We start from the raw sequence: 14039 nt of genomic DNA, 5'->3' as shown, positions 1-14039 counted from the left end.
CTGTGTATGAAGCTTGTTTGGAATTCAGAGACAAATATGGAAACTGTAAATGTTGGGATCATGAGTATAAACAGTATTACGCTGCTCCATGTACTAATGAAACATTATGCAAAAAAACTAAGTGTAATTTGGGTGGGTAAATAGGAGATGATTTCCAAGTAGGTAACAATTACTAAGAAAAACAGTAAAACAGTTGTGAAATTAATATTGTTGGGTTTGCGTTTGTGAAAATTGAGGTTCTGTTCATACACAGAATCAACTGTAGGCACATGTTGTATATCAGTAATAAAGGAATGCTCAGAAGCAACATGATAAATCCTTCAGTAACAGCAAGACTTGGACCAATCCCATTAAAACTATTACATTAACAAAGTACATCAGTCATAGCTACCATGTAAAAGTAGTGAAGAAGACAGCTGCTCCGACTTTGTGTTTAAGAGATGAAAATAAATGGAGAAAAAGGCCTGACAGAGAGAAGAAATAACTTAGACGAAAGAAAAAAAAAAAAGTAAGGAGACGCTGTAACTCATCAGACCAGAGAATCTCAGCAGTGAGATGAGAAAATTATCTAGACATTATCTGGGTTGGATTTTGAAAGTGAGCCTATGTTCCTGAGCATGTGATTTTTCGGTGCATAACAACTTGTATCTACAAGGCAGAACTTCAGCAGAGTACAGTGGAGGCTCTGGCAGGGACAGTCTCTTAGAGGACAACTGCTGTGACAGAGAAGATAATCCAGCTGCAGTGGAAACATTTGAGATTTGACTGCAAACTTATTAAAATGAGGAGGAAAAAAAGTTATCTAAATATCATCTACAGAGTGGCTGTCTTTTGCCATTGCAGAATTCACCCTCTGTTGTATTGCTCTTTGAAATCTCATCCTTTGTTGCAAGTAATACTGAGTTTGTATTCTAACCTGGTTTTTAGATTAAAAATGAAAAATGAGTTAACTCCAAAGTTTTATATTACAGTGATAATCAGAGAATGGGGAAAAGCTACTGCTGACTGAGAATGCCAGCTTGGTGTGTGTGAAGTACAATACAGCAAAAAGCCACCTTTTAGCCATTAGTAAGAAAGTTTGCTGATATGATTTTTTACCAGAATGGCTCTCTTGGCAGGCTCATTGGAGAAAGCTTTACATGTATGAGCTCCTTTATTCATCTGCATTGGCTGTTACCATCAAAACCTCAATTGATAGCAAAAAAAAGAACTAAAAGTAAGTAGGATTTAATCTCAAAATATTAGGCAGGAATTGTGTTCTGTTTTTCTCTGTCACAGTTGTTCTAAGGCACGCAGGTAGTAAGGGAGGAGAAGAGAGAAGCTGCGCTTATGACCTTGGAGGAGGAATTTTAGCCCACCTTTCTGCAAAAGGACTCCCTGCTTTTGATCCTTTGTCCAGTTGCTTAAAGGCCTTTAAAAGCAACTGACAGCAGTATTATTTCTGACTGAGAGGGCTCAAGAACAAGGGGAAGACAGGAGAGACTTGCTACAACTGAATGAAGAAACAAAAGTTCTTGCAGAGCGTGCAGTTTGAGGAACCCTTCAAAATTAGCCACATAAATATCAAGTGTCTGTCTTAATGGGAATATCTGGCTATTTTTAGGAAAGGATGTGCACAAGTCTGTCAGTTAATGAAGCTGCCAAACCTATACCCAAAGGTGTAAATAGAAAGCTGTTACACGGAATGTCAATCACTTCATTTTCTAAGGAAGTGCTTTTTTCTGCTTCAGACAGTGCTGCATGTTGACAGGATAGAATGTTCTAAAATCTGAGAAGTTAAATGCGTCTCTCCTCCCCCACTTCTCTTTTTTTTTTTTTTTTTTTTTTTAATGGGATCTGATTTAAAATAAACTGACATAGCAACCAATTATATTTGGCAGATGGAGATAGAAAAGCAAACATTCAGACTTCCTGGACAGGGAGTACAACTGGCAGCTTTCCTAAGTGTGAATAATAAAGTGCATGTTGTCGCGCTCGGATGAGTAAAAGCTTGTTTACTGTCAATAGACATGTCCATTTTGAGTAGTCCTGGTTCAGTAACGTTGGATACATTAAGCTGCTTACAAGAGGGCAGATGGGGAATGCCTCTTTAGCAATAATTTACATTTCTTTAAATCCATTTCGTGAATATTCTTTAGAAGAACCGTGCTGCAGCTTTGCTGGCTGTTTAGGAAATAAGATGTAGGAAAAATCAGCCCGTCCAAGTACAGTCGTTGGTCTGTGTTTGTAACATCACAGTGACAAAGTTTCTTTTCTTCCGGTCTTTGAAAATTTATTCTGCAGCTGATTGGGGTGTATGGGAGCTGCCAATAATGCTCCAGATGAGGCACTGAAGGGAAATTGAATTCCAGAGGGAGATGCCAGTGAGGGAGGGAGCTGCCATCCTGAACTGAAATGCCTGCAGGACGCTTCCAAGAGGAACTGAAAGGAGCAGATAGTGTAATAGGGATTGCACGGAGGCCAACGTGGTGCCTGTTGGTTTTCTGCAAAGACAACAATACACGCTTAGCTTATAAATGAATTTCTGGTTAAATACATCCAGATTGCTCTTACACGCTGACGCAGAGCTGTGTAGCTGTGTGGTTTGTAAGGGGGAGACAGCAGGGGGAGGCAGGGGCCCCACTAGGGGAGCCCAGCCGGAGCTGCCTCCTCCAGCACTGCCAGCTGGGGTTAGCCCTTCATTGCCTTCTGATGATTTTCCTTCTCTTGTTTTGTCTTAGTGAAAGGGAGTTTGTTTATTCCTGCCTCTGTAAATATACCCTTTTGTACAAAGGAAGAAGGCCTTATACGCAAACAACTGGAGGAGAAGGGAACAGCTAGGAGTGGGAAGCTATCCAAATGAAGCTTATGAAAGTCTTTACAGTATGGTAACACAAAGCACTGATTTGATGCAGCTTATTCTGACGAGTTACAAAGCTGTTTCTAATGCAAGTTAGGGGTGAAACAGATTTTATGCCCAGATGGCTAGGGCTGGATTCTGACTTGTTGCCTGTAAGCAGAAATCTGCATTTTGCTGTTGAGCTATGTGAATATTTCTTACACTGTGGAGAACAGAATCAAAACCTGCTCACAAAAGCCAAGGCTGTACTTCGTGTCTGTGAGGGTGACACTGACCCTCCCACTCAACGTTTCATTGGCCTCCTGGGCAATGCATTTTAGTGGTTCTGTTATTTTTTTTTCTTTCTCTTCTTCCTTCCCCATCCCAAGAGCAGCGGGGTGCAAGGCAGGTCTGTGTGCTCCGGGGTTGTGCCTGGGCTTACAGCTGTGGCTGCAGCACAAGCTCACAGTGACCCCAGCAATTCCCATTACAGAGAACACTTTCAGCCTCTGCTGTGAGAAATCCTCAGACCTCCCTTGTTCAAAGTAGACTCTGAAAGTTCTGCAGCCAGCAGAAGTGTACTTTCTTCATCCATTGGAAGCCTTTTGGCTTTGGCCTGAGATGCAACACGTTAAGCACATGCAGCCCCAAGGGTCCCTTCTTGAGAAGCACAGGATGCTAGAAGTGAGGGCATGGAGTGTGCCATGAGGCACCTATAGGAGGGCCTGTCCTTGCTCTGTGACCCTGTTATTGAAGTGCTTGCTCTACTGACAGACCTAGCCTGCGGGATCAGATAACCTTGGGCAGCACTCAAGGCAGGAGGTCTGCAGCTCTCCTAAACTCATGAGGCTGGAGATCCAACAGTCTTTGGCTCTTCCTGATTGTTCCTGCCCATGATCCAGCAAAATATTTCCTTCTTGCAACTTTGCTTGGAGAGTGATTGTGTACTGCTGTCTGCTGTGGGTTGTTCCATGGCTTTGCATGGCAATTATTTGTTACTGTGCTGAGGTCTCTGACTTAACCTCCAGACAACGATTGTAGACTCATAGATGGTTCAGGTTGGAAGGGAGCACCAAAGATCATCTAGTTCCAGCCCCCTGCCTTTGGAGGGGGTCAGTGACATTGTAAATCACATAAACATCACTTTCACATCTGTTCTTAAGGGGTTATTTTGTAATATTGCTACAAATGAGGTTGCAATTGTGAGCACCAAAACTTTAAAATAAATAACTGGGACCTTTAAATATATATATATATGTATATATGTATGTATATATATAATTTATGATTTCCTGTGTGGCCTCAATGTGATATTTTGGGCATTTACTTTATGACACAGTGCAGTAAGAGCTGGATTTCTTCCAGAGGATCCCTGCCACATGTGCAGAAGGGACACGAAGAGAGCAGACGAAATCTAGGCTTTACCAGGAGTCATAAATCTGCCTTTAACTCCTGAGTGCTTGATTTGGCAATCCAGATAACAAAGAGCTTTTAATTTATTGTCCATAAACAATTTACGAGAAGTGTTGGGGCTTGTTCTCACTGAGTTGTAAGTGCTGCACATACTGTGGCAGCTGTAAGGGAACTTCCTACATCTTACGTTCGGAGTACATCAAGTCAAGATTGCAGCATAGCCTGTTGTTTTTCTACACCAGGAAAATGGATCATGTCTCAGGATATGTGGTATCCTGCTGACTGATGAACTTTGTCTTCAGCTCCAGCTTCTCAGTCATAGCAAATGCACTGCACTGTGAACTGGCGCTGGAACAAAAGTCTGCATTTCACTGGCCTTTCTCCATATAACAGAAAAAGCTATGAAGTTGTCTGAATCACGTAACGAGACATGCTTGAGTGATGGCTGACAACAGAAGGTGAACAGTGTCCATCTTGGTCATTTCCATCTGCTGCTTTTACAGTGATTAAGTAAACAACAGTATTATTTTTCCTATGTACATAGCGATGCTAAGGGAACATGGTAGCATCTTCAACAGTACTTGGAGATCCATTACTCAAAACATTAGTTGTATGGAAATAAAAACCACCAGAAGAGGAAGACTGGGAAGGAATGGAATCTTTTCTGTCACAACTAACATTTTCCATTTCTCTTCCTCCATCTCCTTTTTTTCTCTCCCTTTTCCCTCAGGGGAGGCAGCTGGAAGACGGCAGGTTCCTACATCCCCACCAGCCTCTGAGAACAGCAGTGCAGCACACAGCATTGGCAGCACGCAGAGCACTCCTTGTTCCAGCAGCAGTACAACCTAACTGTGGGGAGAGCAACACTGAGGAACAGCATAGGAGTGCAGAGGTTCAAAGGACTGTGTGTTGACATCAGCATTTTAATGCTCAAAGTTTGGTTCCTTTATGAAAACGTGAGGATAGATTGTTCTACAGAAAAAAAAAGACTGATTTTCTTTTGGGGAAGCCACTATGTGTATGTGTGTGTACACATGCACACAATGCGTGGGTAAGCACAGCCTTTTGGATCTATAGCGTGTTATGCTACATGTGACAAAGCTACTAACGTTACAGTACTGCAACCTGTTCTAGGGGTCTCTGGGCCCTCAATGTGAAATCTTTGCCAGTTTGGAGAAATGCTGCTTTGTCTATATGACTTTTTTTTTTCCCTAAACCGTCTCATTGACACAAGGTATTCATTAAGGGAATTCAAAAAGATAAGCAGAACAAAAATTATCTTAGATCAAAAGATTTCTATTTGTCTAAGCAAGAAAGCCTGAAGGTCAAATCTCTTTGGTTAATAACATGTTATTACTTCAGCTGTGTTAGCAACTAATGAGTAACCTTTGTTTTGTTGAGCTTACAGCTACAGCATCTCATTCGCTTTTCTGTTGTGTTTGCAGCTTCAGGTTTATTCCAGTTATTTCTGTTTGAATACACGTTCATTTGGTAATTGGAGAAGAGCACGCTCTAACATTCCCTTTCCTCTTTTCCAGGCCAAAGCTCTTTAATAAGAGATTTTTAATCTGCTATACCAAATAAAAACACACAGAAACAGTAAGATAAGAAATTTTCTTGTGCACTAATATAAATGTGTGTGTACATTTAATGGCAGCGTCCTTATACAAACAGATGTATATCTGAATCCAAACCTGTTATTTCAACAACTGCAAAATTAGCTCAGCGTTCCTTCCATATGTAAAACATAAAATACATAGATATGAAACAACTGGCTCGTTGATTCATAATGGGTAGATAGAAGAGATAAAAAAGGTGGTGGTTCTACTCCTTTAGCTCCCCTCAAATTCCCTTTGAAATAAGAGATGATTTTGAGAGGGCACAGAGAATGTGCGGTAAAGCCTATTGTTTTTGTAAAATGCCACCTATGAAACTAAGCTATTCTCTTACGATGTGTGTGCAGTTGTTTGTGCCAAACCATTGTATGAAGATTGAAATTTGATAGTCCCAAAGTAGTGTTGAGATGCAGAAAGCACAAAAAGGTACTGATTGTCTCAGTGATTTTTTTTTAGCGCATTGCCATGGCTTGACCCTTGACTAGATGCCAAATGAGAAGAAACAATAAGTGATTTTTAATGTGTGATTCTTTGACTGTTATGTTGCCACTTTGTAATTTTAATGTGTCCTACTGATCCTTCTCCTTTAGGGAAAAATGAGCGTTGTTTTCCTCTGAAAATGGGGTAACTAACTTTCATAGATTTTAGTAGATTACCTGTGTTTTGCAAGAGGAGAAGGGAATTGATTACACTAGAGTGATAGCCTGCTCTGTAGTCTGAGCTGCAGATTTCTTTTGCTGATTCTACACTTGTGCCTTGCTGATGTGAGGGTGGTCAAAGTGCAAGATATGCAATGGATGTTAAGCGCCCAGAGTTGGGTAGAAGAATATTGCTCAATTTGAATCTGATTTGTTACTAATCCTGCAAACATTCATGCCTGTGGGTAGCTACATGCATCATCATCTTGATAGTACATTAACATGCTCAGCTCTGCAACTTACTGGTATTCTCAGAGTCAGCAGAGAAATCCAGTGCATACAGTTATGCATGTGAAAAGTGTTTTATGTTACTAGGCCAATGAGTAGTCCTGGAAACACCGTCAGGGGTTGTCATGCAAGTGTAGTTGTACCCATGCAGAGGAGTATGCAGGATTGGTTCTGATAAGAGGTGTCAGGAGGATGAAGGTGCTACCTGTGTGGTCAAAAAGAAAGTGCTTTGTCTAACCTTCAGCAGAATGTATTGTAAAAGCATATTCTATGTGTAAAGTCTTTAAAGATGTCTTCAAAGAAGACTAGAGTCTTTAAGTTCAATCATAGCTATATTTTACTACATTAAATTTGTGTATAAAGATATATTTAAATGTTTTAGATAAATGTAAGTTACTCTATATGAAATGTTTAATTTCAGTTACTGTGAAATTTACATACTCTGTAAATTCTTTCCTTGTTTTAACCCTTTCCTTCAGATATTTTATTGAGTAGTTTCTCATAAGAAGTTTTAGATTTGGTTGTTGGGAGGGATGGGTTAAAAACTTCTATGTAAAATAGATAACTTTATATTTTTGAGAGAAATGTGCTGCATTAACAATGTTTTTATAAAAAAAAATACTCTAATTTTAAAGTGATGTAGAGATTTATATTTACTGTTGGATAAACCAAAAATATATAAAGTTCAAAGATTCAATTTATTGGCTTTGATTTCAAATATTTTAGTTAACCAAACGTGGTGTATTTAGCTGTTTAATTCAGAAATTTTAATCAATCTGAATTAATTGGCTGTTGGAGGTCACCAAAAATACATGGAATTCTTTAGCAGATGGAAGAGGCATTTCTGATTCGAGAGAACTAAAATGGACCTTCCAAGTTAATAGCTTTATTGCAAAAATCTACCGTGCTTTCCAGCAGCTGTTAAGTTGCCTGTGATTCGGAGTACTGATACACCTGTAAGCTCTGCTTTTATAACAGCCATTCATATCTACTGCAAGTTTCTGTGCTTGGTGTGGCAAGCTGTCTGAATGTGTGACTGCAAAGTCACTCATTCCCAAGTCCATTGAACGTGGGCTTGTCACACTGAATTTTGTGGGGCAAATATCTGCCTATTGTGGAGAGCTACCAGAACACCTCTGTACCACTGATGTCCCAGCATAGGCCTTTAAAGCAGGGCTTCAGGGGGGCTGGCCACATGCTGGTTCATCATAGTAGTAGCTTCTAGCCTAACCAAATTTACTCCAAAGGAACTTCTTATGCAAGAATGGGAGGACTGGGTTTAAAAGGGACACCTTTTCTCTGAAAGCTATCAGTAACATACTTAAACTCCAAACCATACTGCTTGTTTTGACATTCGCTGCCTAATCACTAACCTGTTAGAGCCTTTGGTGTTGGACATTACTATATTGATGTTTCAAGAAGTCAGAGCTTTACGTGTTAGAATGTTTTTGTAGTGTTTTCTTAAAGGAAATGGATTTTCCAAAATGTTTGTAGATGTTGATGATTGTAAACTTTCCCCTGCCTTTTTCTAGCCATTTCTTGTATGTATGTACCATTCTTCTTGTTACGTATATCTACCTCACGCTTCACAAGAAGACTATACTGTTGGTTGTGCTGACAGCCCTTCCTGTGAGGTGACTGATCCGCCATGTTGTTGTTCATCATTTTGGGGATGTTCATAGAGTTAACGATGTTTCGCTGCCATGTACCTACCAGTTCCACGCAGTATTCTCACATTTAAATAAATAAGTATATTTCTTTAGGATCCAAATGCCAGATTTTTTAAAATCAAAGAACGTTAGAAATGTACTTGCTAATACCTGTGGCCAGTCAGAACACCCCATTTGTACTACACATTATGTTCAGTATTGCAGAGACTTGTGGAAAGTGCTTAGTTGTACAGTTTTGATAACCACAGTTTCATGTCATCTTAGTCTCTTGTGCACAATAAAGTATATATCGATTTATTAACAGTTGATGCTGTGATTCATTTATTTGAAGCAACTGATACCAACAGACTGTGAAGAACAGTTGACTGAGATCTGTGTTGCTGCCTTTTTCCTGCTCTTGCATAAACTTCAGTGAATATTGTGTGTTAGGGAAGGAATTGACTTTGTCATATTTTTCTTTTTCTCCATTCTCTGTTCTTTCACTTAGAGACTTTGGTTGTCTTCTCAGTATCATGGCTGCTTGCAGAAGGTAGCAGACATATTTAGTTGAACACTGCCATTTTTCACTCCAAGTCCAAAGTTCAGATCCTGCAGGTGTTCAGTTGTTGTATATTGTGACGTGTCCCAAGTCCTACTCTGCACAAAGCCTGCCTTGAGAACAGCCAAAACCAAGGGTCAGCTAAGAGTCCTCCATCTGAAGCAGCATGGTTCCTTAAGTATGTTGTACACTTAACTGCAAGTACACTGAAGATGAGCAAACAAGACCAAGCTGTATTTTCATTACTGAGGGGTCGTGCTCTGCTAGAGCAGATAGCTTGGTAAAGTGCCAGCGGGGCAAGGATTTGGATGTTTACTATCCTAGTTATTGCTTTGTTTCCTGTATTTCATGTGCAAAATATTCTTTATGGGCAGTCTGGGGGAGCCGGCCTCAGCTGTATTTCCTTGGGTTATTCAAAGGTTATGGCTATTAACTCACAAAGTAAAGTTCTCTAAAATAAGGAATTCCAAATGTTTGATGTTTGTTTTTAAATATCAGGATTCTTTCAGCACAAAAACTATTAATTAGAAGCAATCGTAAGTCATAAGCAACCTGTAAGCCTAACTCCCAAAGGTGCAGTAGATTTATTGCTCCTTAGCAGCCATATATCAGTTCCTAAATTAAGACTTTTTTTTTTTCTCTCTTTGGAACTGAGTTATCTGGAGCTGACAGTGTAAAGATACTGGAGCTGTTCTTCACCTTTATCTCTAAGATTTATATTTTGACTGAAACGTGGTGCATGAGCACTTATATGAGCATTTAATTTTAACATGTAATACCCAACAAATTATGATATGATACTTGCATGAGCTTCTATACATTAAGAATCAAGTCTTACCATATTATAAAGTATCAGTGCCGTAAGAATGTGTTTCTGACATACCTTTGTGAGTGAAACAAACATTTGGGAATGTCAAAAGAATACAAGTGCCAGTTTCATGAAAAACACAGTCCAGATCCTTTCTATTTTAAACAGAATTAAACTTATCACAGCATTCCTTCCAACACAATATAAAAGGAAAAGGAGCCAATATTTTTGATACGTTTTCATAGTTGTCACTTTGTAGTTGTAAAGCAGATATTTATGGGGCTGAAAGTCTGTTTGCAGCTTAGATTTCATATTGCAATCCCAGTCCTTCAGCCCAAGAGCAGACCTCATGAACCTACGTGCATTTACAGTTGGAATTCTTTGTATAAGAAAGATCAAATTACACCACTTCACCTACCCAAAGGAGCTAGCAGTGGAAATTACATTTCTGTAGATTCTCACTCACTGGGGGCCTTAAGGGACTCACTGCAATGCGTACGGAAGACGTTGCATACCGAGGTGACACTGGGCCCACCGTGCCCCAAAGGCTTGCTTGTCTGTTGTTCAGTCGTGCAAAGCGCTGCAGTCTTAGTTTGTTTGGAAACAGCATGAAGAGGAGATGGTTTGCAGAGCTGAAAAAGAAAGGCAGCACTAAACTGTTACTCTTGCACTTTTTAAAAATGACAGCTCTTTTTCCATCCAATTATTTTGGCATGGATATATGAAAAATTGGTTAAAAAAATGTTTGGGTGGAGTCTCCTTTTGCTCAGCTGTTACTTATTGCTGCTTGTAAACTGCCTAAGTCAGTTCTAGTAAGGAACATACTGTACTTGCAAAAATTGGTGTTTTGAAGATCGTAACTGAGTGTTAAGCTGAGGAAGCTGATGGTATTTATAAGTACCTCAGCAAACTTGATCTACATTTTGTCAGCCTTGTGAGTTTTTAATGGTGTTCCAGTTAAAGACAAAATGCAATTTCTATAAGGGCCTGCTGTGTTCCCCATTCACAGAGCATTCATCTTCCTGTTTTTCTTTGTGGACGGAGTGAGAGGATCAGCCAGTTTTTGTTCTGTCCTTCAGCACAAGTAGGTATATCCCTTGGAGTCACAAGAATTAGGGATGTGGGAAAATCTGTGTTCTAAACAGTATTTTTAGTGATCTCTGATCCCCAAAGTGATTAGTAATGTTATCTGTTAAGCATGGCAAACAAACAAGATGATAAGGGTCATATGTGCAGAGCGTTTCCATCAGGTGTATTTAAGATTTCACAGAATTCTTGATTAGCAAAGCACATAATAGAAAGTTTAAATCACTGGCAGGGAGTGGTAAAATGTTCTGAAGGAAGCATCTGGAAAGCATCTGGAAACATAGCACTGAAGGCCGGTGTGTCACAGCAGGCTGAAGGGGGCTGCTGGCCCTCCCGTGGTCTCAGGCAACACATGGTGAGAGCCCTGGCCTGCAGGCTGTGCTGCTATTGCCAGAAATTCACTTCTTCAGATGGCTGGGCATCAGCAATCCAAGTAGGGTTATTACTGACAGGTCTTGTGATGTTAACTTTGGGGTACATCTGGGCTCATGATAAACTCCTTATTAACAGATGCTTGCTTTTTCAGACAAGTACTTTTTTTGTGTGTGTAAGCCAAGCAGCTCCGTGTGTCTGTCTTTGCTTCAGGAAACAGGACTGCAGGATATAAATAAAGCTAACTCAAATGACAAACTGAGGTGCTAACATGCTGCCTGGATGGTAAATGTTTGCATTGCAAGGAGGTGGATGGATGAAGTCCTACTCCTGCTGTCTGGGTAAGTTCTCAACTGCTAAAAAACATGCTTAAGAATCCAAAGTACCAAGCTCTGTCATGCATGACAGTGAGCTTGTCCCTGTCTGTGTTACTCCTGCTGAAGCAAGATGGGCGGCTCTCAGGGCAATGCTGTAAGCAGGGTCCCTCTGACTGGACCCTCAGAGTCTGTCAGGTGGCCCAGAATGGTGGCAAAGGGCCCAGTGCTGCCCCAGAGGACCTTGTGGTGGGGCCTGGGCAAAGAGAAAGGGCAGATGGCTGCCAGCAGAGGCAGCTGGGGTGTTCAGCATCGCTTAGAGATGGCTCCTCAGAGAAAGGAAGTCTTGGAAAGAGACTTGGAAGAGTGCAAGCATGGCAAACTGGGAGAATGGAATGGGAAAGCATGAGGTGGAGCTGTTGTGAATAGTTTTTGACTAATCGTTGCTGCTGCTGAGTTGTGTGAGGAGTGTTCTGAGTCTCCTCTCTGTACATCTCTGCAGTGCAGAAGGCACCTGCATGGTCTGAGGCTCTGCTCAAAAAAAAAAAAACAGACTTTCCCTCACTCTTCTGCTTCAAGTGGGAGAAGACCCAACAGTGGGTCCTGATTAAACACTTCAGAGCCACTCCCAGTTTATTACAAGGGGTGATTGGGCAGCTGCAGGAGGGACAGGACTAGGTACAGGACAACATAAACACATACATGAAGAGAAAGGTGAGGCTGAGGGCACAAGCTAAGGTGGTGATGCCCTCAGTCTGACGGTGGGAAGAGGGGGTGTCATTAATTGAGGACAGAAACAAGAGAAGATCTGCAATGAGGTTATTGTTTAAGATGGAAAGTTGAATCAATGTGCTGATTATGAGATTGGTGGAGAATGCTGGTCCTGTCTGGGCAGGGTGTAGGGATGGTTATTATACTCCATATGACACCCTTTGTCCCATTACAAAGCAATTGTAAGTACACCCATGTTTTTGCTGGCATTGCTCATTTAATTTTTCTGTGTTTTCCCTCAAATGTGTGTCCCTGAAGTGAGTCATGTTTTCTAGCTGTTAGACAACAAGGATCTGTCATAAACTGAGAGGCTCTTGCTGACCAATGGCCTCTCCCCTGTCCCTGGGGCTGCCTGCTGAGGAGGTCACAGGTAATCTCCAGTCTAGCTATGGCATGGTGTTGTGTGCAACTGATTTTGTTCTAATGGTAGGAGCAAATGTATGTTAAGTTATGCTAAGCTAATGGCAGAAGATTGCTTTGTTGCATTCCTTTGTAAGCTTTCACTTATGGCATTATTGTTCCATTCAAAGGAAAAGGCAAAAGAGCTTAAATTAAAACTTACATAACAGGCTGAGAATACAAATGTTGGACATCAGATCTCATACTTCTTCGTCAATAGCTGGTTTAACAGCTGTAAACCAATGACAAGCTTGTTATTTTCTCTTTTTGAAGATGCAAGAAAGTTTAATTACTGTGCTGGTGGGGTTTCTTTAGAGTAATGATAAATAACATGGTTTTGTGGGACCCAGCTATAATTTTATAGGATTTCTATGCTTTTATTGAACAAGAACAAAACTGTGATATCAAAAAGCTATCTATTCATACAACTCTGTTTTCAAATATAAATGTCTGTGGGTTTCATTTTGAGAGCAAACTAAGGACCATGTTGTCAGCTGGTATAAACCAGCTCCTTTAACTTCACTCAAATTGTGTCTGTTTACAGCAGCAGAGAGTCTCTCAAGTGCGTAAGCTTCTCTGTAGCACCAAATAGCAGCAGTATGAGCTGGTAAGCAGCCAGTTTGAACAGCTGCCAATGCACTCCAGATCCAAAGATGATTCCTTGAACCCCAGTATCTCTCTCCCCCTTCAGACTTCTATTGAAAACAGAACTTATTCCCTGGTCTCTGTAGCCATAGTTCTCCAAACCCCAGCTCACACCACACCCACTTCTGCAGCCATCTGAGAAGTATCTGCAGATACTTCTACATCTGCAGAAGTAACACCTCTTTTCACAGCTCCAGTCAGCAACACAAGCTCTTATTTCAAAATGGAGTTGTCAGTACTGAAGCACCAGAGCTATTCAGGCTTCAATGAATTGTACAGGTTTTACTGAAAAGCCCCCCAGAGAAGACTGAAGCAGGTGTTCTGGGCAGAGTGCATTCAAGCAGATGAATAGCATGGTAATTATTCCTGGAGGTATCTACAGCAAAACCACAGGCTCTGTCTGAGACTGCCGGTCTTTGGTCACTCTGGACCTGATTGCAACAAAGAGACCAACACACACAGTCTCTTCATATGCTGTGGAACTTGGAGCTCTCCCATCCAAATGCACAGTGATGTACGTGACAAGTTGTTGTCCTGGGGCAAGCTGTGCATGTCCCTGTCATGTGGAGAATTGCTTCCAGCAGCGCTGCTGCCTTTGTGTGTCCTCGAGGCAGCATTGGGCCTTGGCCTCTAAGAGAAGAGCTGGTGTTAGTCACACGTGAG

At 41.0% G+C, this 14039-nt stretch overlaps 1 protein-coding gene across 1 annotated transcript in view; it reads left to right on the top strand.

Moving 5' to 3' along the window:
• The window catches only part of TGFBR3 (transforming growth factor beta receptor 3), a 108178-nt gene extending 99432 nt beyond the window's left edge, over positions 1 to 8746 (top strand). The window contains exon 17 of the mRNA XM_072343592.1: positions 4962 to 8746. Coding sequence (XP_072199693.1) covers positions 4962 to 5080 — 119 coding nt within the window. The 3' untranslated portion in view covers positions 5081 to 8746. The remainder of the gene's footprint in view (positions 1 to 4961) is intronic.
• The last annotated feature ends 5293 nt before the right edge of the window (positions 8747 to 14039 follow it).

The sequence above is a fragment of the Excalfactoria chinensis genome, chromosome 8, assembly GCF_039878825.1.
Source record: "Excalfactoria chinensis isolate bCotChi1 chromosome 8, bCotChi1.hap2, whole genome shotgun sequence".
Classification (NCBI taxonomy): domain Eukaryota; kingdom Metazoa; phylum Chordata; class Aves; order Galliformes; family Phasianidae; genus Excalfactoria; species Excalfactoria chinensis.
This window is presented reverse-complemented; position numbering and strand designations above follow the sequence as displayed.